At 43.9% G+C, this 22,390-nt stretch overlaps 1 protein-coding gene across 2 annotated transcripts in view; it reads right to left on the reverse strand.

Annotated features, from left to right (window-relative positions):
• MERTK (MER proto-oncogene, tyrosine kinase) overlaps positions 1-22,390 on the reverse strand; it is a 62,029-nt gene that overhangs the window by 22,583 nt on the left and 17,056 nt on the right. The window contains exons 6-9 of one of the 2 annotated variants that reach the window (XM_056852676.1): positions 17,265-17,448; positions 16,136-16,287; positions 7,505-7,658; positions 4,654-4,783 (exon numbers count right to left, since the gene is read on the reverse strand). In XM_056852676.1, the coding sequence (XP_056708654.1) occupies positions 4,654-4,783; positions 7,505-7,658; positions 16,136-16,287; positions 17,265-17,448 (620 nt within the window). Of the gene's footprint in view, positions 1-4,653; positions 4,811-7,504; positions 7,659-16,135; positions 16,288-17,264; positions 17,449-22,390 lie in introns of both variants that reach the window. The other variant, XM_056852675.1, reaches the window with a different exon arrangement.

A 22,390-nucleotide genomic window follows, 5' to 3' on the forward strand; every position in this document is an offset into this window, starting at 1 on the left:
GAAGGTACAGTTTGTGAGCAGAGAACTGACTTGGTGGTAGGTGTTATGTATGTATATAGTTAGGCTGGTAAGCAGGGGAACACCTAGGAGACTGAGTCCCCACGAAGGCTCCTAAACCTGCACGCGCCATTGGCCCTAAGCTGGCACGCGCCATTGGCAACCCGGGGTTCTTCCCCCCATCACGGATCAGGGGGCGAGTGGCTGCGGGCGGCCAGGGGGGCATATAAGCAGGGCCAGTTCACTGTGTTCTCTAGTTCTGTTCTGTTCACAATAAACGCGTTGCTGTTGGAACTCCGTCTGACCTCATGTGTCCTCCCCACGCGGACTTAACAGTGGCGACGAGGATGGGATATGAGCCCACGCGTGCAAGCACAATCGACGCCGCCGGCATCCACCCGATGCCCGCCAAGGTCAAGGCCATCCACTGCACCCCCCACCCCAGTGCAATCAGGAGCTTCAGGCGTTTCTAGGGCTCTTAAACTTTTACCACGCCTTCCTCCCCAACAAGGTGTCAGTCGCCGAGCCCCTCCTTGACAAGACTACCCCGTGGTCGTGGGGCAAGCCCCAGCAGCGCGCTTTCGAGGCTGCCAAGGGCCTCCTGTCGTCATCCAGTTTGCTCGTGCACTTCAACGAGCGGCTGCCAGTGGTGTTGACCTTCGATGCCTCGCCCTATTGCATCGGAGCAGTCCTCAACCACCTGATGCCGGACGGTCGGGAGGACCTGATCGCCTTCTACTCTCGGACCCTCTCTATGGAGGAGCGGAACTACGCCCAGATCGACTGGGAGGCACTTGCCATCGTGGCTGTGTCAAAAAAATTCCACGACTACATGGGCTTGTTCGTGTCAGATCGCCAGATGCTGCAGATCCTGTCCACTTGCATGCTCCGCTGGTCGATCTTCTTGAACGCGTATGACTTCCGGCTACTGCATCAGCCCGGGAAGTGCATCGCCAACGCGATGCCCTCAGCCGCCTGCTGCTCGGGGGCCCCGACCCCTCCTCGGCCCATGACATCCCCCTGCTGGAGACCCTGCCGGAGCTGCCCCTGCATGCCGCGGACATTGCCGCCCACACTGCCAAGGACTGCACCCCGGCCGGAGAATTCACACCGTTCGCCACCCACCAACATGAGCCAGCGCAAGTCAAGGCGGTGGAGACCGAGCGCGCCGAGGGGCGACCATCAGCGGACGAAGAGGACGCCCCCGAAGCCCGTCCGGAGGAGGGACTGGCCGCCGAAGTGCGTCCAGCCCAGCCATCGCCGAACAAGCGGCTACCCCCGTTCCAGCGACTCCCGTTCCAGCGCCGCGTGGCTCACAGCGGACACGAGCAAGACCGAGCCATCTCAAGGACTTTGTGTGTTCGTGTACTGTTCGGACCTAGGGGGGAGGGGTGTTATGTATGTATATAGTTAGGCCGGTAAGCAGGGGAACACCTAGGAGCTTGAGTCCCTGACGAAGGCTCCTAAACCTGCACGTGCCATTGGCCCTAAGCCGGCTCGCGCCATTGGCGACCCGGGGTTGTTCCCCCCCATCACAGATCAGGGGGGTTGCCGCGGGCGGCCAGGGGGGCATATAAGCAGGGCCGGTTCACTGTGTTCTCTAGTTCTGTTCACAATAAATGCGTTGCTGTTGAAACTCTGTTTCTGACCTTGTGTGTCCTCCCCACGCGGACTTAACAGCAGCAGAAAAATTCACTTTGCTTTTTAGAAAAACGGGAAAGCTATGAAGAATATCATCTGGTTTGTATTTGGATGTTTTACCTGTGGCTAGGTAAAATCCGGAGAACTTTCCCCCTTCTTTATATGTGGCATCAGTGACTCCCAATGCCTAGGGCCTCTTATGCAGGGCTGCTTCCCAGCGGTCAGCCCCGCCAACTGTTTTGGGGCTTCCTTTCAATTATGCATGCCTTTCCTGACCGTCAGAGGTCGCCTTGTGCTCCCCATGGGTTTCTGCGAGTTTTGCCCATGTTTTCCAGATTTTGGCTAAAACAGCATCTGGAAAACACAGGCGAAATGCACGGGGAGAGCAAGATGACCTCTGACAGTCAGAAAAGGCATGCATAATCAAAAGGAAGCCCTGAAGCAGTATACGGGGTGACCTCGAGGGAAACAGCCCTGCATAAATGGCCTATATAAGCAAGCTATTGCATGGTGTAGTTTAACACACTATACTCCCCCTCGGGATTATTCAGGGTGAGGACAAAAATAAAATTTATAGATACATGAGGACAATTTTGAAGCACCCTCACAACTCTTAGTATATACATACACATTCTCCCCTCCTCCATTTTATCCTCACTACAGCCCTGTGAAATAGGTTAGGCTGAGCGAGAGTGACTAGCCCTATGTCACCCAGAATCTATTCTAACCACTCTAACCACTGCACCACACTAGCTCCCTAAATAAATCAGTACAGTGCAGAATTCCAGCAGAAGCCTGGCAAGACAGGCAGCTGGTAAAGAACATTGATATACTGTAGCAGGGGTGGGGGTGGGGACTAAAGCATCAGGTACAGACTAGACAAGTCTGAAGCTAAGAAGGACTTTACTGGTGTGCTTCAGCCAAAAATATATATCAGATGCTCAAAACATCTAGCATTTAAAATGCTGCTTACAATCACATGTCTAAATGAGTCATGCTTCACAAGGATACTTAGAACCTCTCTTATCTTAATCTTCTGAGTGCGTGAATTCCCTTTTCTCTATCCTCCAGATTAGAGCCATAATAATACTTAGCATTTATCTAGCACATTTCCAAGCTTCAAAGAACATCATGTGCAGTATCTCAGTAATCACAACAGCATTGGAAAATATACAAGGATTATTATTAACCCCAGATCTCTATAGGGAAGGGGAAGGGTTAGAACCGAGAGAAATGGCTTCCCACAGTCATTTAGTGAGATGAGCTTCCCACCAGGAGTCTTGAACTCGCAGATTTAATCACTATGTTAACATCAGTGATGACACCATTCCAGAATGTAAAACAATCCTCATGCTTTGAACCTGTTGTGCATAGCCCTAAGGTGATGGTTTCTATGATATTATTCAAATAACAATGTATTTGTGGAGGGTCTCTCATATGTGCAGGTTAATATGCATTAACGTGGTTAAAAACTTTAAAAACTATCTTTTAAAATTAATACTGATCCTTCCGAAGCATAATTTATTCATTTGGTCAAAGTTAGAGCAATGTCTTTGATAATGATGTGTCTATCTTCCCTTACCATTGCACCCTTCTGGAGGGAAAGAGGTCAAAGCAAAAGAAGGAAAGCGACTCATATGAGCCACCGGTATGCATTAGCTACCAAGGATGATGGGGAGGGGTTTCAGCAGGGAAAAAAGACTTAGGGGTGGGGAGGCATTGTCCATTTTTTTCTGCTCCTGTACAGCCCAGTTTCACAAATTAAGTCCCTTGGCTATTACATTTGACAAGAAAACCTTTCAGGTGACTTGCTCCCTCTGGATGCCCAGCTCAGCATGAAAGATCCCTTTTCACTTCGGAGTTTTCTACAGCATCACAGGGACCTCACTTTGTGGTGGATGTGAGAAACTGAACTGCAGCGGGCAGCCAGTGAGGTGGCGCGTTGGGAAATAAGAAGACACTGCTGCTGAGTGGTAACCAAGGGGGAGAAGGATATTGCAGATTTGAAGAGGCTGCTGTTTGGAGGGTCTGCCTAAGACAGGAGTTAGACCTGGGTTTTTTTTTTTTTTTTTGGCTTCTTCCAATACTATAATTTATTGCTAATGTTAATCTAGAGCCAAAGTTAATACACAAAGTTGGTTTCAATGGGACAGAATGTTGAAGTCTCCTACTGAAATCAATGGGGCTTAAGAGTGCTTAACTTTCAGTGGACGCAGCACTTGGTATTCAGAGCGCTTTATAGTTTGTGGATCCAGTGCTTGAAGAGGGGTAGGGTGAGATGGAGTGCTGCCTTTCAGCACTCTGCTGCCAAAGTTACCACTCTTTGATGGTATATTACAGGGATCCCCAACCTTTCTAAGCCCGCAGGCACATTTGGGATTCTGACACAGCATGGTAGGCGCAGCAACAAAATGGCTGTGGAAGGAGGTGGAACCAGACACAAAAATGATTGCCACAGCTTAACTTCAGTAACACAGTACAGATCCTTGTGTTGTGGCGGCAGCTGCTGCCAAAGCAACATTTTAAAAAATCTGCACAGCCAGTCAAATCTCCAATAGTCAATCAGAAGCCTTGCTGGGCAAAAACCCTATCTGGCCCTGCCTACTTCCTAAAAATACTTGGTGGGTGCCAGAAAAGGTGTCAACGGGTGTCATGGCACCCACAGGTACCACACTGGGGATTAGGTATAGGTTTCAAAAGGGTTTTTTCTTGGCTACCAAGATTGTGCATATTCTAAAATAATGCAATTACTCTGCTTAAACATGGAAGGTGAGCATTAACTTCAGCTCTTGCACACTGGTTTTGGGAAGTAATCAACTCTCCTAACAACCAAAAAACGGAATTGTGGCTAACAGTGCAGTCCTAAGCAGAGTTGCACCCTTCTGAGCCCACTGAAGTCAGAGGGTTTAGAAGGACGTTTAGGATTGAACTGTAAATGACTCATATGGATAAGTCTCCAGAAACCTCTTCTCAAGCTTAGCTTAGCTGTATTTTATCTTTCCTTATGTAACTTACCCAAACTTATTTTCCTCCACCAATTTTTTCCTGATAATCACCGACAGATACAGGATTAATCCAACAGCAGCAATTCCACATATAAATCCCAGGACAATTATGAATGAATCTGAATTTCCAGATGCTGGAACTGATGAAGGTGCAGTGGATATCAAACCTAGGACAATAAGATATGTTACAAAGAAAAGGGGCTATTCCTCTTCATACAGTTCTTTGGGAGGGAAGGCTGCTTTACAGTGGTGTTTCACATCAACAAATTTGGCTTGCATGTTTTTACTAAATTTACATTGCTCTTGGTTCAAGATCTGACCAGATTGCAAAACAATCATTCCTGGAACAGTCTCAGCCGCTCCTCTGAAACAGGTCATACGATTTATCACCCACTTAACTACCCAAATGTCTCCTCATAAATAGTCTACTTACATGAGTTGTGTGACAAATGATAGAGAGTGGCCTAAGCAAACTTTGAGGCCTTCCTCCACTAAGCAAACTCTGAGGCCTTCCTCTAGCCTAAGGAGCTTTGGGCTGTGGAAAATCCAATTAAATTGAAAGAATGCTCCTTAGTATGGAGGATATTGCCCAAGGAGTTGCACAGACTACTTCCACTAACAGAGCATGCCAGGAACAAAGAGACCAGCAACCAAGGAACTGCTCCAACTTCTGTTAGGATTCTTATCAGAAGTTATACCGTTCACACAAATAAAGCTATGATCACAAGCTGTTATTTGAAGAGATTCGTTGGCTGCAAGAATGCATGAACCCTATCTCTGCAAAAGCTGAATGAATAGACCCTACGCTATGAGCGGGAGAGAGTTTGAAAAGCATTCTGTGCAAGAAGCAAAATTTAAAATTAAGCAGAAAGTCCTGGTTCAGCTGCGGAAGAAAGGAGGCAACGAAGCATAATGATTAATCCATCTTTGTCCATGAAACAAAGTGTAACATATGACAAATCGATCTTGTTTAGAGGATACTGGCTCACCACAAACCACACATCATCAAGCACATCTGATAAGAGAGAGTAATTTCATTCATAGCATAAACAATTTGCGATGGTTTCACAGTCCCTTCTCTCCAAAATTTCCAGCTCAGATTTAGCAGTTCTGATATATTTTGTCTTGGTTGTTGAGCAGTGCTGAAGCATTTACTTCTGGCTTGGATTTCTGGCATTTGTAAAGGCTGCTGTAATGGCACTATGAATGTGTAGGTTTCCCCCCCAAGATATTTTCCATCTTTGAAATCTCCCAAGGAAGTGTGTACAAAAAAGGACAAAGAAGAGAAAGAGGAGATGAAATCTGCAATGAGAAATGTCAATTTCACCTCACTGTTATTGACCTTACTTTAACTAATAGGACTCCCTGCAGAGCTCAAGAGAAAAAAACGTCAGTTTCAGGCAATGTGCACTTGCCCTAGTAGAAATTTGTATTACTTTTAAGTTAAAATACATGCTGCACACAGCACTAGTACAGTACTTTGATGGAGGGGGGGGGGGAACTGAAAACATATAGCCTGATCCTATGCTCAGAATAAAATCTCAATGGGCTAACGTGGAGGGAAGTGTATGTCCTTATACATTGATCTTATTATTTGTAATATGCTTGTTTTTTGGTGGCTAGACACAACAGAATATGGATGATAATATCCATTTGAATTAGTAGCAGTCACCAGTACAACTAGGATCCCCATTCAAATCAGAAAGGGAGATTGGAATTCAGATGCAGTTATACATGCTCCATAAAATAGTTATGTTGTTTCAATATGCACAATTGCTTGTGGGCATGGTTCACCTGCAGGAAAAAAGTAATCCACACATGCAAATGAAGGGGACAAAAAACTTGCAGCAAGGGCAAACTGTAGCAATTCTGAAACTAATTATGGAGATTTGCTATGCACAATCAGGAGACCGAGCATAACACTAGACACAGCCAATTTACAAGCCTAACAAAACAGAACAGAAGAAATCCATCCAATTTTAACTATGTGGAGGGCAGGGACTAAACTAAGATAGGAAATTCTAGTTGGAAGATGCTGTTTTAAAGCTCTTTAACTTGTGGAATCTCTCTGCTTGTAGAAAAGGTTAAAGGTTAAGCAAGTATCCTTCAGATATGCTTTAGGAATGCAATACCCTAAGTATATAAGGAACTGTGTCTTACCGAGTCAAACCATCTCATGCTCAAGCTGCCCTGAGCTAAGAGGAAAGGTGGGGTATAAATATTTCAATAAATAAACACTGTCTACTCTGGCAACAGTTCTCTAAGGTAGTGATATGCAACTACAGCCATCTCTGGCACACTGGGTCCCACCCTTAGCACATTCACAGCAAGAGGAGTATGTGTAGTACGGTATATCAGCAACAGGCCTTTCTGGTAGTCTATACTACAGGCCAGGAATCTGGGCCTACCATCCTCCCTCTCCAAGCGGGTCTTCTGAAAAACCATTTGTTGATCATCAATCCAAGATCTCAGGTGTCCTGACACCCTCAAACTAGATAACCAGGGACTGAATCTAGGATCTTTTTTTAATGCAAAGCAGATATTCTTGATAAGATGTGGCACCTCTCTGGTGTAGCTGTGGAGCTGCAGGTTCAAGTCTCAGCTGGGCACTCCCTGCTAGAAGGGAAAGGAGATGAACCTTTAATTGTGGATGGGGCATATGTAGGGATGCCAATCTCCAGGTGGTGGCAGGCGATCTCCCACTATTACAACTGATCTCCAGCCGATAGAGATCAGTTCACCTGGAAAAAATGGCTGCTCTGGCAATTGGACTCTATGGCATTGAAGGCATGGTCCCTTCTACATTCTGCATTTATTTAGATCCCAGCCTTAACCCGCATCACTATGTTATTCTGACTCACCATTCCCTGGAATAAAAACTTCTACTGGATCACTGAATGGCCCAACTCCACCTTTTGTGACTGCTGCTACTCGCACAATGCAGGTGGCATTAGTGGCAACAATAGGTATATGGATGGCACTGGTATCTTTGCTGGTATGGGAAGAGAGATTCCTCTGAAAGAAAAGTAAAGAAATAAATGCCTAACTCATTGGAAAACATTTACTTTTCATTAGAACCATTAAATAATTAGCTGAAAACCCAAGACTAATCCCCATTTACAGATTTCCAGATTACATTTTATGCTTGTTTGTCTACAGTAACTAGCAGGCATTAATAAGAGGCACAAGAGAACAACAATCTATAAATAGACAGTGATAAAGTGGTTTATAAAAGATAGTTCAGCAATCGGATGGGAACAATGAAGTAGCTGACAAGCATTTCTTTATAAACCCTCTTACTGTTAAAGCTATAACTCAGTATAAATTTGACCCAGTTGTACAAGCTGCCGGCTGTTGACCATTAGACCTAGTCATCACGAATCTGTCCTCCTACTGGTAAACCAAAATAAAATTAACAATAAAAAGCTGAGTTTTGTGGAAAAACACTGGAGGAGAACAGTTTGCAAAGTCTATTTATTTTACTATACTCAGCCTTGTTTTTCACTTTCTGACTTTAGAAAACCACAGGAATGATTCCAAATCTTTTAAACAGGATACTTCTCTGAGCTTTCTTTTGCAATCATATTTCTTTCTATGGTTTTGTAGATATATTCACTTCATCTGCAAATTTTACTGCATTAATGGTGACGGTGGTTCTTCCCTATTTCTATCTGAGCTTCCTAAAGTTCACTTCACAATACAGGCTTAATCCAGGCAAAGTTAAGTGCATACATCTCACTGATATCAATGAGAGACATGAACAGTGCATTTCTGAGCTTTCGGCGTGCGGGGATGGCTGGGAGAAGGCGCCACTATGGCGCCTCCTAACCCGTTTCCCCGGCATCGAAAACTCAAAAAAAAGCCTTTAAAAAGTTTTTTTGATTTTAAATGGGCTTTTTGCCCCATAGAGAACAGTGAGGCCACACCTGCTAAAAAATGCTAAAAGCAGGCGCAGCACTACTGTTCTCGCTGCTGGCATGCCGGGCTGAAAATTCCTCTGGCACGCCCAGGAACACCTCCAGGGATGCCAGAACGCCTCCCAGAATGCTGGTGCGGGACTTTACGCCAGTGGGACGCCGGTGGAAGGTCCCATCGGAGTTCCAGGACGGCGCTGCTGCAGCAGCGCCAGGAGACAGGCCTCCCAGCTGGCGTTGCAGCCACTTATGGTGGTGTAAGTAGCCCGGATGCCTGTATGGAGGGCCCCAATGCATGCATGGAGGGCCCCAACTTTCTTCCTCAGAAGTCAGGAATGTGCTGTTAAGAATACAGGTATTGCTCCTGTTGAAATCAACAATATAAATGTGCTTAATTTTGGGTACCCAGTGGAGGATGTACTTAAGGCATACCCTGATTTTACTGCCTTGTAATATGCAAAACGCTTCCTAGGAGTTAAGAAGATGAGAATATAGACAATAATTATTTCATGAAATGGGGATTGAAGACAACTCAGGCATTCACGTTCTACATTTCGCAAAGCCCTAATTAAGACTGACTTCTGGTTAATAAACCAAACTCAAACCATGAATCGAATAGACCCTACCTAGCAAAAGCTAGTGAAGTGCCCCTTATTAGCACTATCATTAGTACAATCAATAGTTGGTTCAATTGAACCATAATTTCCTGTTAAATCTGTGCTGAGACAAAGTTTGCTGCTAGACTATATCCTTATTGAATAAGTCAGTTCTAGGAGGTGCTGAGTAATTGTTGAATTCTTAATCACGCACCTTTATCCATAAACATGAACACCAGAACAAATTATAAATATTGTAATATTAAGGAGGGATGAGTTGCAAACACTTTCTCCCCATGAAAAATCAAACACTCTTCCTGCAGTTTTAGCGAGGGGGGGTCACAGATAGCAGCAAAAGTGTATGCACATTCAGAGTAAGGATAAGAAGTATTCCCCCCCTCCAAACTTTCTGAGAGACGTTGGTACACAGACAAATCCAATAGGATATAAAGCATTATGATATTGGCCCAATCTCAGTCTGAATTGGTTTTATAATGTGGCTATGTGATTCTTGATTGGCTGGAATAAGAAGATGAATGCTTCAAATTATTGTGCTAAAGCAGCAGCTGCAAGAGACAGAGAGTAGATGTGAAAAGATAAACATTTCAAAGATGGGGGGGGCATTCTGGGCACTCTAAAATCCTATCTCATGCTAAAAAGTTCTCCCATGCAAACATTTCATACAGTCATTGTCACAAGCACCATTAAGATCTTCTTCATGGACACGCACATTGTGTCCTTTTCAGGCTAGATGCCATTCTTGTAACTAGAATTTCTCCAGTGATGAGTGTGTGGAAATTTATTGTCTCACATAGTCAGTATCAAATAGCAACGCAGATTGTTTAACAGGCTCAACTAATACACACTGTCCCAAGCAAATACATCTCTTGTATTCCATCTCATAGTTTTCCCGTCATGCTTTGGGGAAAAAAGAGATTCCCTTTCCCGTAAAGTCAATGTTATTTCCTGGATTTCTAGTGAGTCAGCTGAACAGCTGAAAGAGCAATACGCAGCACTTCCTAGAAAACCGCTGCTAAAAACACACATGCACACATCTGTTCAATGACACACAATACAGCTGGCAGGTTGGCATGCAATGTTCATAACAAAGCCATAATGTATCATAATGCATGATAAACCACTATAAAAATTCAAGGTAAACAGGAACTATCCACTGTGCACAATTATAAAACTATTATGTTGCCAAATGATTTTTTAAAAATGTACCAGCACATCAAGATGGGGAGGGGGTGGCAAAAATTGGACAAAGGAATCACTGGCTGTTGGTTAAAATGGCCAAAGCAGCTCAAGACGAACAGGACTGAGGGCTTTTAACTGTGTGGTATCCCTTAATTGCCCTAGCTAGCTTGATCTTGTCAGATCTCAGAAGCTAAGCAGGGTTGGCCGGCCTTGGTTAGTATTTGGATGGGCAACCTCCAAGGAATACCAGGGGTGTGATGTGGAAGCAGGCAAAGGCAAAAACCACCTTGGAACATCTCTTGCCTTGAAAACCCCATGAGGTTGCCATTAGTCAGCTATGACTTGGTGGCACAAAAACAAAATCCCTTGATTATTTCTTTTCACTTATATCTAAATAATGTAAAAATAAAATTCAATATATTTCCACATTGCCTAAGCCAGAATTTAAAACAGTGTTAATAATATTCTCTGATATTGGAAGCTACACTTCCCTCATGCAGTTCTGGCAAGGGCTAAATATTTTAGTGACTCTGTGGAATTAACTCTCAGAGGGAGCTGAAACTGTCAAAGTCAAAATTATCTAGGTGGCCTTCCATGTATAATAAAGCAGAGAAACATAAAGCAATCTGTTGTGTTTTAATAGCTGCACTCCCCATTGCATTCCCCTTAGAAGGAGCAAGGAGTCTTCAAGATTAAGCAGTGGAGAGAAACTTTAATTGTAGAGATAGCACAGCTGCTTTAATTGTAGAATAGCACAGCTGCTATTCATTGATGCCCTGAAACTGCACAGGTGTAAAAGTAAACCAGAGTCTTGATCTGTTATTTAGTTCTCAGGTGCGTTTTTATCGCACACTTCCTTCAAAGAACTCAGGGTGGTGTTCATCATTCTCCCCTTTTTGTCTTTTATCCTAACAACAACCCTATGAGGTAAGTTAGTCTGTAGAAACTGGTTGAATCCAGCCAACCACCAACAGAAAGTGGTGATGGCTGTGGATCTTCCCTACATCATCCTCTTGCCAGTAGTCTTTTCCCCAGGAACCTTAGGAAAGTTTCTTTCTAGTGTTGCTGGACCCACATGGACTAATAGGCACATGGATTGGGAGGTTGCAGTGGGGAGGGGGAAGGCGACATAATGCTCTTTCAGCCTCTTCCATCAGTTGACAGTGCATTGTGAAGAGCTATAAGAGAATCTATCCAAATTGGGTGAGTGGGCAGCACTGTGGCAAATTATGTTCAACATTGATAAGTATAAGGTAAAGCACATTGGAATAAAATATCCCATTTTATGCTGATGGGTTCTGAACTGTCTGACACCAAGACTGAAAGACTGTGTGGATCCTTTCCAATCAGGTTCCAGGCATGGTTATGAGACTGAAACAGGCTAACAATTGTGCTTCCATCTACTGGGGAATATCAACTAAACAATGAAGATATTTTATTACATCTGAGTAACTATAGGTAGATGTAAAATATAAACTGTAGAAATAAAAAAAGTTATGGTATCAAAGAAAGTCAAACACATAATTTATTTTATTTTTCCGAGGACAAGGGAAAGGAAGTGCAGCCCCTTCACCTCCTCTGCAGTATTAAGCCGATGAGTTAGCATTTCTCTTGGAGTCACAAGATCTTAACACACTGTTTTAGTGACTTCAGAATGTCTGGGCCATGAGATTTCTAAAGCCCAAAAACATTTAAGTAAAAAGGGAACAGAAAACTCAGTGTGTCACAGAACAACAACAACAAAACATATGAATCACTTTTTCTTCCCCTGTAGGAAATTTAAGTGTGCAATAATATTTAATGCTTCACATAATGGATTGTACAAAATCACTCTAAATAAATGAAATCAGTTAGGGAACCAAATCACAGCAAGTGAGGAAGCAGGATTTGTCTAAGAAACATGATCCTATCACAAGTGCAAGCTTCTGTTTTTGCTTTCCCATGAGATTGTTTGTTTCAAAACTGTTAGGTTAACTCAGCATTTTACGATGCAGAAGGCATTTGACACAACAGGACTGTTCTCAAACAACTGCTGACTCAAAGTCTGGGAGAGATAAGTGAATCTTGCTTTGGCCTTTTATGCACAGGTTGTTTCCGTTGCTGTCGCCCTCCAAGTACTTCAAGGCTTTGTTTTCATTATGTAAGTTTTCTCCAACCTTTAGAAGTCCCTTCGCTCTAGCCTCATGTTTTCCCTGCCTTTTCTGGCTGCTGTTTTACCCCAAGGTTAATATCTACGTCAAGCCCAAATAAATTGCTAGTCCTGTGCGTTGAGATACCAAGACATTTGTAATGGAATAGTGCATTGGTGGACATTTCTCCTTTTGGTAATTTTGGGTGGAACTGTGGTAAAATAGGTGTGTGGAATTGGACCCTTTTTTGTGTGATTCTTTGCTTTGGTTGTGAAATGGCTACTTGGTTCAGTTAAAAGAACCCCAACAATTTATTCTGTTTGCAAGTACAAGATTAGTGATAAAACACTGAAATAGCATAAACGACCATGCATATTTTGAATAAACACTACATGAGTGCCTTTTTTTGCTCGCAATCTAGTGATCTATCATTATAGCGCATATGTAAACCAAAAAAAAGAGGATGGCAAGCCACAAAACAATGATGACATTGGTGACCACTCCCCCATTACTTCAGACACTCCGCTTTTGTCCTAGTAATTCAGAAATTTAATCCCAAGTATGAGGGGAATTTATTTGGAGGAAAAGCCCCTGTGTAGAGTGATTTGAGAATTTGATTGCAAATACTGTGCATCGAGAGAGCAGCATATCCAGTGGAAACAACCAGTACCTAAAAGGTCTTTGAGCCAGACTGCCAGCTTACCAGTTCAACTAGTTCTGAAAAGCCAGTTCTTCTCATCATGTGTCCAAAGTACGAAAGCCTCCGTTTAGTAATTTTAGATTGCAGCACACAAAAGTTGCAAAGAAAATGTGGAATGGATGTACAACGAAGGCCTCCAGGTCCAGACAGACTGCTCTGGGACTGGAATGAGAGCCCCCAGAGTGGAATGACAGCTCCTGGGGTAGCATAAGTGCTCTGGGACTGAAATGACAGCCCCCTGAGTGGAATGACAGCCTCTGAGACTGGAATCAATGATCTGGGCCTGGAATGACAGCCCTCACAACGGAATGATGGTGCCAGGAACCAGGTAAACTGCTCTGGCATGATGCCCCCTAGGTGAGTGGAATGACAGTCCCTGGGAGTAGCATAAGTGTTTTGGGACTGGAATGACAGCCCCCAGAGTGGAATGATGGCCCCTAGGATCAGTGCTCTGGGACTGGAATGATGGCCTCTGAAGAACCCCCAGGTTTCAAATACATTTGGTCAATGGTTCCAATTCTGTGGGTCCCTGAACAAGGTGCCCCCAGCCATCCCACATTGTTTTCAAATGTGGGGAAATATTCATGCTTTCTCCAGGGCAAAAGCCAGTAACAGAACACACTTGAGCATTCTGAAACAACCACTGGTCAAATGCTTCCCATGCAAACAGAACCAACAAGCCCAACAGAACCAATGCAGAGACAGGGAATCTCAGCAGAACCACAAGCCAATGTGGCAAGCCCAACAGAAGCAATATCAATCCAGAGAATCCTAGAATAACTTAAGCAAGCCCAGCAAAACCAATGGCAATCCACAGAAGCCCAGCAGAACCAGAGACAGCCAGGCAGTCCTATAAGACACTGACACAGACACACAAGCACACACACTAACATCCGTTTCCCCAAGGTGCAATTCCACTTGCCTATGACAACTGCCTCCCCTCCTCCTGTTACCTGGGAAACCTGCAAAAGTGTAAAAACCAAGCTGCCTTTGAGAGCTTTAAAGTTTAAATTGCTGGCTCTGGATATACCTGAATAAATCTGGATATATTCGGGACTGGATTTACCAGCTTTGGCAGAGATTTTTGTGTGTGTGTTCAGATCTGGATATACCCAAAAAATACCAATAAGTTTCTTTTTGGGGTATATTTTGGATCAGATATTTCTGAGTGCACATCCCTAAACTCAGGAATTTTTAATAATATCAGATCACTAAGTCTTTGCAAATGTTCCCTTCAGATCAGAAATCTAGGCCTAATTCCCCTTCAATTTATAAGGGTGTGACTATGGAGTAAATGTAAACCCAACAGCCCCTATTCCTTCACCATGGTTAAGTAATCAGAAGCTGATCAGAAGGACACATACTTCATCCTCAGAGTGATATCTGCTCCCATCAGGCCTAATTACTGTCTTCTTGCCCCCTCTTGCCTTAACAATGGTTCAGTGATATGTCAGCACCAACTTCGACATGAATAGCATTAATCTGGTTTCCCACTCAAACAGGATTTCAAAGCAGGATTCAATACTGGTTAAAAAATTGATAAGTTTGGAGAAGAATGTATTCTTTAACCTTGGCTAAAGTGGAGGGTGGGGGCAGGAATTTGCTTTAGTGACAGGAGGAAGCATGCACCATGCTCAAAACCATTACATTTGCACTGCCCCTACCAGGCTTTCCAAGACAGAAAACAGATCCTACAGATGGTTTCTCCTCTGCTGCTACCTATTTTAGACAAGTACGAAAAAAGAGACATTTGTGCTAAAACTAAATGCAACAGTAGCATTTTCTGTGGCTTTAACATCCAGAACTGCCCCAATCACACATAAACTGGTGGCGCTCTAGAATGCTCTAGAAGTGTGCAGGTAATGAGCTCAGCACCCTCCCTCACCAGCAATGTCGCTCAAGTGATCTCAGCTAGGCGATAAGTGTTTGGGAAGAGAGAACATCAGACCAGAAGAAGAGCCTGCTGGATCAGCCAGTGGTCCATCTAGTCTGGCATACTGTTTCAGACAGCAGCCCACACCCAGTTGTCCTGGAGAGCCAAACAAATCCAGCATAGAGGCCAAGACCCTTTTGTGCTGTTGGCTCCTAGCACTGGCATTCAGAGGTTTGCTACCGCTAGAGATGGAGGCTCTCTTCACTCACCATGGCTAGTAGCCACTGATGGAGCTCTCCTCCGGGAATCTGTCGAGCCCCCTTTTAAAGCTATCTATGCTCATGGCCATCACTACCTGCACTAGCAGCGAACTGCACAGTTTAATTACTCATTGAGTAAAGAACTATTTCTTTTTGTCTCTTCGGAACCTATTTCCCAACTATTTCACTGGGTGCCCCTGAGTTCTTGTATTATGAAAGAAGGAGAAAAAGTGCTCTTCACATTCTCCACCCCATGCACAATTTATAAACCTCTGCCTTGTTTCCCCTTAACTGTCATTTTCTAGTCTGCAAAGTCCCAGACTGCAAAGTCTCCAGCCTTTCCTCATAGGAAAGGTGCTCTAATCCATCTTGGTTGCCCTCCTTTGTGCTTTTTCCAGTTCTGCAATGCCCTGTTTAGCGGCTAAGCTGCAAAGGGTTTTTTTGCCATCTTCTGGGAATGGAGCAGGGGTCACTGGGGGTGTGAGGGGGGAGGTAGTTGTGAATTTCCTCCATTGTGCAGGGAGTTGGACCTCGGTGGTCCCTTCCGACTCTATGATTCCATGATCGGAGGAGCGCTCTGCTTCTCACACCTGTGCATCCTTTTTTTGCACCTGCTACCTATTTGTTTGGGGCAGCTTCCACTGGTAGAAAACACCTTTTTTATGCTGCCTGCGAAAACATTTAATATTGCAGATGTTTCCACTGTGGACAGCACACAAAATGCTAACATTTTAAAGGAAGAAAAATGGAACCAGGAGCAGCAAGCCATTTCCTATGGATTATCCCCCCCTCCAAGGTTATCTGTTTTCCCCATACTTACAGACACATCAGAATTCTGCCACATGTGGGATAGTCTGTAGCCCTGAAGTTCACCATTCATCTGTGAAGCAGGAGGTTTTGCCCATGAGACTACCACCGAAGAGCTGGACTCATTAATTGACAGAGTAACATTCACTGGTGAAGCTGATGGAGCTTAAAAACAGAAACAGAAAAGGCAGATCAATTTTTTTTACTCAATGTGTTGCTTTCAAAAATGAATAAAAACATGAAATAAGAGGAAGATGCCCTAAATCTAAAGGTGGTGTACCCCCAAGTTTTCTCTCACCTAAACCTCATTACCCCCAGGGGGGCAATTACCCATGAACAACAGAGAAAAGGGTTGCATTCAGGGTGGCCAGCTGCCGGGAGGGGAAAAAAAAGTCCTGTTCCTTTAACAGAGCCTTTATGGGGTTGTCATTTACCAGGTGATGTTCTTTACCTCCATTCCATCAGAGGTTTCAGATGGCCATTTCTACTTATTAAGCTTTTGCTAAAGGGACAGGACATTTTTTTCCAGGCCTGTTGGCAAACTTAGTTGCATTTCGCATCCACGTTTTTTAAAATAATGGAAGATGTATGCCACAACGCTGTTGAAGTAAAAAATATGTAACAGGCATAAAACAGACACACAAATAAATTAAAGCAGTTCACAACATGGTGAGGAACATGAAAGAGGGCACTTGCTAACGATTTCTGCTTTTTTTAAAAAGTTTGTGTTTTAGCAGACATACAGCTCACCATCTGTGCTTCGGTGATACAACAGATGACGCATACCACAAAATGGCACAAGACAAGGGGCAGGAGAGGAGCTACATTGTTCATTACAATGACAGTGATGTCACTGACACTGTCCAATAGGTGCCCATGACAAGAATGGAGAGATTCCTAGCCATACTAGAGAGTGTTGCTTAGCAGACAGATCTGGATGGGAGAAATAGGGATTTGGAACTCTGCTTAGCCATGAAGCTTCCTAGATGACCTTGGCCCAGCTGTATTATTTTACCCTATCCTACCTTCCAGGGTTGGAGGGGCACTCTTCTTTTAGCTTCCCTGAGCTTCTTGGAGGAAAGACAGGATACAAACATAATAGAATGAATTAAAAATTACTTTAATTGTATTATTTTTCTTACCTCCTTCTGTTGTACTGGCTCTAACCCAAGGGCTGAAATCAGACCAGCCTACTTCATTCATACAAGAAACACGGATGTTATAATCATTCACAGGCCACAGATTTTGAATGCTGTACCGATGAGGTGGTATGGAAGTATTAAAAATCATAACAGAAGCATTACCCAGTGAAACAACATCCTTCACCTAAAATGAAAATTAAGTTGATAAGCAAAGATTATTGAACAAGAAGCCCCAACACTACCAGGAATTCAGACAACATATCTGTAAATGTGTGTGTGATCAAGTCACAGCTGACTTATGGGGAGCCCATAGGATTTTCAAGGCAAGAGACATTCAGAGGTGGTTTGCCATTGCTTGCCTCTGTGTGGGCTGAGAGAGTTCTGAGAGAACTGTGACTGGCCCAAGGTCACCCAGCAGGCTTCACAAAGAGGAGTGGGGAATTGAACCCGGTTCTCCAGATTAGAGCCGGCTGCTCTTAAGGTGACAAGATTCAAGTTGGGCAGGAAGCCGTGCCTCACCCCCAGAATCACAGAAAGTAATAAAGATGAATTAATGGCAAGGACAGTTCTCTCTGCACATGCTCATCCACACTGCCACCTCAACTCAGCCTCTACGAGTTCATAACTGCCAACTACAGACACATGTAGATGTACCTGTGTGGCTTCCACATGACATGGAGGTTTTGCTCAGTTATGATATACAACTGAATGGATTTTTTTTGAGCATCCAGATGATGTCCCAATTACTGATAATTTACAAAGTGAAAAAAACAAACAAGCAAAACAAAAAGAAAAAAGCCCTCCAGTGGTACAGCAGGGGAAAAATAGAAACATAGAAATATAGAAACATAGTGCTGGTAGGAATATCTCAGGCGTCATCTAGTCCAACCCCCTGCACAATCCAGGAAATTCACAACTGCTTCCCCCACCCCAACTTCCACAGTGACTCCTACTCCATGCCCAGAAAATGGGGGGGGGGGAGAGAGAACCCTCCAAGATCCCTGGCCAATCTGGCCTGGAGGAAAATTACTTCCTGACCTCAAAATAGCAATCAGCATTACCCTGGGCATATAAGGCCATGAGAGCCAAGCAATGACTCATCCCTTCCTGCCCTCCCTCTCATAATCTGCCTAAGTTCACAGAGACAACGTTGCTGATGCCGGCAGAATGGTGGCTGACAAAGGAAAGAGGACACAAAACATCTGTTTTGTGAGAGGCTCCACTGCTAGTGTGAATTATAGAATCATAAGAGTTGGAAGAGGCCATACAGGCCATCTAATCCAACCGCCTGCTCAATGCAGGATCAGCCTACAGCATCCCTGACCAGTGTTCATCCAACTGCTGCTTGAAGACTGCCAGTGAGTGGAGCTCACTGCCTCCCTAGGCAGCCAATTTTACTGCTGAACTACTCTCGCTGTAAATATTTTTTCCTATGTCCAGCAGCTTCTGCCCCCAATGTTTTTTATTTAAAAATGTATTATTATTTGTGGTTTTTCCTGCCCTGAATTTGTACCCATTATTGAGAATGCTTCTGCAAACACAGCAGGGAAACACTGAACAGGCCATTCTGAAGTTATCTTTGTTTTGACATTCCTCTCTTCCCCTGTATAGCTGTTACAAAGACAGAGATCTGTATTCATACCAAAATGGATAAGTATGGTTGATAGCAGGAATCTGGAACTGCCAGCCCAGAGGCCAAATGAAGCCCCAGGGTGCTCCAAATCAGGCCCCCCACATAGTCTCAGATACCAAGGACTCCGCTTCTTTTTGTTAGGTTTATCATATGTTTTGTCCCAAGCTGAAACATGAGTAAACAGCAGCAGTTACAAAATAATGGAACGGCTGCGCCAACCCCACTGTTGCTGTTCACACCAGAAAGGAAGGGCTTAAAGAGCCCTTTGTCTGTGGCCTGGCTTGTGTGGGAGAATTAGTGGACACAGAGACAATCCTAACGATCCTTCAGTCCATGCTCAACTCAAGCTATGGTTGCTGTTAAAAACAAAACAAGGCAGCAGCTGAACCAAGGGCTCAGCTATTAGAACTGGGTTTTCATCTCAGTCTAAGAGAATCTCTTCAATGCTCTAAAAGGTAGAAAGAAAAGCAAAACGAAACATTCTGTTACGCTACCAGATGTTCTGGCAAGCAACTGTTAGGACAGTAATCATAACCAGATGTTTCTATTTTGGGCACATTTCATTTTGTATGAAAGAAATCAATTTTCTGGCTCTTGTATCCCAAAGCAGGCAAAACAGTAGTGTCCACAGTAACCAAACCACACAATCTTTCACAACATCAACATTATAGTAATTCTGGCCTGCTTTTGCAAGTTCTCATGTGCTCTGTGATTAAAACACTCACTAGTCTTAGAGGTTTTGAATGCTTTCTAACTAAGAAATCTCCTTCTGCATGCATCACGATAACTGTACAGAAACCAATACAGAACATGAAATCATAGGAAATGTTTTGGACTCTCCAGCCTATTTCCGGAGGTTCAATAAGAATGCAGAGTCAAATACCATCAACATGACAGCATATGGAAAGAAAAAACACCTCCCCATTCTTTATCCACCCACTGTACCCTATGAGAGTTTATTCTGAACTGCCAGAGGAAACGACTCTAAGCCAACAAGTAGGAAATGGATATGGGTAGACTCATGGGCTTAAATTATACTACAATTTTTCAGAATCTCATTCTATGGTTCAGGTGATAAGAAGGCAGTGATTCATGCGTGTGAAATGTGATGCACTAAAGCTTTCCCTAGCCTTTCTTATGAATGAGTACCAGCCCCAGGAAATCCTGATTATGTCCAGCTATCTACAAGCAAGGGTTTTTCTTCTGTTGCATATAACAATTCTTAGGGGGAGGGGAACAGCACAGTAACAAAGGACACCAGCTGCAAAGTTGATGTGTAGACATGACTCCAACCCATTGCAAGATATTGGCCTGTATGGTGTTGTAGCCTTCCAGCCAAGCCCTTTGGCGGAGACTTTCTCCTGTCTGGACAGCACCAAACACCTCACTACGACTAAATTAATGTTAAGCAATAGCAGTAGCATATGATTTAACATTAATTAACGTATATATGTTAAGAATGATGTTCTTTTATGCTATAGCTGGCTTTGTTTTTCATCCTTTTTTAGCGCACAAAATGCAATGTTTGCATTTTCAACTATTTACAATGCAAATCTAAAATCTGTATGGCACAAATAACCCTTCCATTTTAAAATGCCTCTCTGACTTTTGATCCTGGGTTGACAACATTTGTGTGGACAGAAGCAGCACAAGAGAGGCACTTTTGGTGTTGTGCCCTGAGTGGGCGGGGGGCGGGGGGTAGTCAGTCTCCAGCATAGAAGAATAGCCCAGTGCACAGAATAGCCCAGTGGTACTTAATTGCATATACACATTATATGCACACATATAATCAAACCCCATTGATTCCCCCCCAACCCCCAACAAATATTGTTTTGGAAGGGAGACAATTTTGAGAAGCAGAAGTGCTGCTTTACCCTTTCCCTTCCAAACAGTTCTCTGCTCAAAATCTGTGTGTGTGGGGGGAAGCAGCTTGGCAGGGGAGGCAGTTTGGGTAGTCTGATCTCAGATCTCAGAAGCTAAGCAGGGTCAACCCTGGCAAGTATTTGGATGGCAGACCTCCAAGGAATACCAGGGTCGTGATGCGGAGGCAGACAATGGAAAGCCGCTTCTGAACATCTCTTGCCTTGAAAACCCCACCAAGGGTCATCATCATGAGAAGAGTTGGTTTTTATATGCCAACTTTCTCTACCACTTAAGGGAGAATCAAGCTGGCTTACAATCACCTTCCCTTCCCCTCCCCACAACAGACACCCTGTGAGGTAGGTGTGGCTGAGAGAGCTCTAAGAGAGCTGTGACTAGCCCAAGGTCACCCAGCTGGCTTCATGTGGAGGAGTGGGGAATCAAACCCAGTTCTCCAGATTAGTCCACCGCTCCAAACCACCACTCTTAACCACTACACCATGCTGGCTCTCCTACACTGGCTCTCATAAGTCAGATGTAACTTGATGGCAAAAAAAAAAAAAACTCACGGGGAAAGGGGAAGCACCCAGTTACTCCTAGTCCAATCAAAATTACGTCCTTTAGATGCAGGTGATTTGAAAAAAGAAGAAAAAACGGGCACTGGGGCTCAGTGGCCAGCATTTGCATGTAATGTGTAGTTAGATTCTAATATAGTCATACATCTGTGGCTTATGTGTAACACTGGATGAGGATCCTAATCCCTTCCTTTGCAATAGCACCCCCAGTATTATTTATTATTTCATTAGATTTATAACCTGCTCTCTTCCTGGCCAAGATCAGGCTCACAGCAATATCCCTGGAACTGGCATCCTTCCCAAAAAACCCTCCTCCCTGTCACACACACTGGCAATGCATGTGTATGTTTCCTGTATTGAGAATGCCCTGTGGGAATTTTAATTGCCTGAATAAATAGTTTACATACCTGTCCTGAAAGACTGAATGTTATACAAGCCAGTTTTGTGTCATGGGAAGAGTTTGGGCTCAGCCTGGGGAGCCTTGGGTTCAAATCCCTCCACAGGCATGAAATTCTTGGGTTGCCACTCTGGCTTGGAAAATTCCTGGAGCTTTGGGGTACAGCCTGGGGAAGGTGTTATTTGGGGAGTGGGATATAATGCCACTGAGTCCACCCTCTGAAGCAGCCATTTTCTGAAGATCCCTTGTAATTCTGGGAGATATTCAGGCCCCACCTGGCGGTTGGCAACTCAACTTGCCCTAGTTATGTCTTTCAGTCCAACATACCTCATAAGGTTGTTGGGAAGATAAAATGGAGGGAATCAGAAACTGTGTATGCTGTCCTGAGCACATGGAAGAAAGATGAGCCAAACATGTAATAATAAATAATTTTAAGCATCCATGTATAATTTGATAGCTCTGCTTGTCCCCCCGTATCCAAGCATGTGTCTCCAACTCCAACATTCACCAGATAAATTATTCTGGCCATCATCCTGCCCAGTGTGAAGCTGTCTAAACCTTCCAAAAGTTAATGGGATTCAAGCAGCTCAACTCCCCGTAGGATGACAGCCTACTTCTTCAAGAATTTTTTTATAGTCAAACAGTTATTGTGAAGAAAGCT

Source organism: Euleptes europaea, chromosome 7 (genome assembly GCF_029931775.1).
Source record: "Euleptes europaea isolate rEulEur1 chromosome 7, rEulEur1.hap1, whole genome shotgun sequence".
Classification (NCBI taxonomy): domain Eukaryota; kingdom Metazoa; phylum Chordata; class Lepidosauria; order Squamata; family Sphaerodactylidae; genus Euleptes; species Euleptes europaea.